This window comes from Buceros rhinoceros, unplaced genomic scaffold, assembly GCF_000710305.1.
Source record: "Buceros rhinoceros silvestris isolate BGI_N320 unplaced genomic scaffold, ASM71030v1 scaffold15060, whole genome shotgun sequence".
NCBI classification, from domain to species: Eukaryota; Metazoa; Chordata; class Aves; order Bucerotiformes; family Bucerotidae; genus Buceros; species Buceros rhinoceros.
Genome location: NW_010388013.1, coordinates 20,266 through 22,138, shown reverse-complemented (window position 1 = coordinate 22,138; position 1,873 = coordinate 20,266). Strand labels below are relative to the sequence as shown.

At 39.0% G+C, this 1,873-nt stretch overlaps 1 protein-coding gene across 1 annotated transcript in view; it reads right to left on the bottom strand.

Annotated features, from left to right (window-relative positions):
* Window positions 1-1,118: 1,118 nt before the first annotated feature.
* BST1 (bone marrow stromal cell antigen 1) overlaps window positions 1,119-1,873 on the bottom strand; it is a 17,387-nt gene continuing 16,632 nt past the window's right edge. Inside the window, exon 9 of the mRNA XM_010144402.1 lies at window positions 1,119-1,334. Coding sequence (XP_010142704.1) covers window positions 1,220-1,334 — 115 coding nt within the window. The 3' untranslated portion in view covers window positions 1,119-1,219. The remainder of the gene's footprint in view (window positions 1,335-1,873) is intronic.

Genomic DNA, 1,873 nt, shown 5'->3' with positions numbered 1-1,873 from the left:
AATTAAATATTATTTCATAATTGGAAATCAGACAATAAGCAACAAAAACATATTTTAGATATTTTGCCTTTCAAACACACAACATGATATAATTGTACCAGGGACTGAAAGGATGTAAATCTACTATGGAGTCCTAAATCAGATGCAGCGAGATAACAGGAACTTCCTATTCCAGTTTCCTGACAACCAGCTAATACCAACAGAAATAAATAATACAGAAGCTATTGGAGAATTCCCCTTAAAGCTGTTTTATAGAAGAACTATCATTACCCCCAAAGATTTATGTGTCATCTTGGCAGCTGGAAGTCCTGGTGGCTTAGAGGAACACCTAGCTGGAACACTTAGGTAATTCACAGAAGTGAAGGTCAAGAGACCTTCACGATAGCATCTGCTCTCTCCTCAATATGTTCTGAAGCATGCTGAGTTCACTGCAAGAATGCAAATGCCTGACTTGGCAGGTTCTCATCTGAGTTTGATATGCCATAAATCACATCATGGTGATCCTCCATCACATCATAGTGAAAAACCTGTGGAACTTTCCAGACCTGGTACTCCTGACTATGGCTATCCAGTGGCCAGGAAACAGCCAGCTGAGGAACAGCTGTGCAGATGCTCAAGCAATTGATTTTAAGTCGTAAAATACTGTATGCAAGTATGAAAGCTGGAATCTTGCTGTTTGGTAGTTTAAGGTAAGTTTGGACCAAGTACTGACCACTTAGGAAAATTAGTTTAATTTTTCCACTGTCTGACCTGTTGTTAGTTGTACCGAGTAAGAAATCTAAGCTCTCTCTCATCTGAATTCATACTTCCTTTTCCTAAAACATGATAATCAGACACTTAATTTCCAAGGCCAAATGCTAGGATTGTTTTTACAAACAAGTAAGCTGTGTGGGAGATGTATGATAGGCATAGTTTCACTTTTCTTTTTGAAATATGTGAACAGGAAGTGTTATTCTCAGTTTAATTCTGGATAATAAGGATAAGAGGAAATAACAATGGATTTCTTCTGTTCAAGAAAAGGAAGTGAAGGATGAGGCTTTCTAGCAGCAGTAAAGTAATTTTTGATAATGAAATTAGTTGGTATCTAGGTAGAAGTCTGCAGGGGTTTAATATGCAGGTTGCCAGACCCAGAAGCAGGGTGAAACTGCAGTTAAAAATCAGTTGAAGCCAAATTTGTAGCCAGTTAAGGAAAACAGCAGATATGGATTCAGTTGATTAACTAATACACTAAAGCAGATCTGAACAAAAAGCCTGCAAAAGAAACAAACATGAGCTTGTTCCAGCTGCCTCCTCTGTCTGAAGATAGAGGTCCTCTTTGTGCTGCTGGTGCAGATCTGGAGAAAAGAAAACAAACAGGATGTTCACAGCACAGAGCTGAGTTAGGATTCTGTCAAGTATCAGAGGTTTGTTGCCAAATATGAGGTTTGCAGTCCAAGTGCTAAGCTTATTAGAAGTTTCTTTATAAAAGTTCACCACCAGAGTCCCTTTGGCTGTCATGATTTTATAAACAGGGTATCTGTGTAAAAACTTGGGAATACTCCTTTCTACCTTAATACTAAGCCTCCCTGTCTCCCCATTCCATTTACTGTCTCTGGCCTTATGCTTGAGTCTGTACAGAGCTCTTCTAGACAGCAGTGGTTCTAGAGATGTATATTTTTACAGCATTTGATACAACAGTATCCAGATCCATTTCTAAGACTCCCTGACATTGCGGTAATGCAAGTAATAAATACCACCACTAATAGGTTGCATCTGGCTTGCTGTCTGCTTATGTTTGTAAGCCATCTATGCCATCTAGTGGGTATTTTTTTACTTACAAGTTTGCTTGACATCAGGGCGTCAACAAGCCAAAAGCCAAATTTGACTCAGCAGG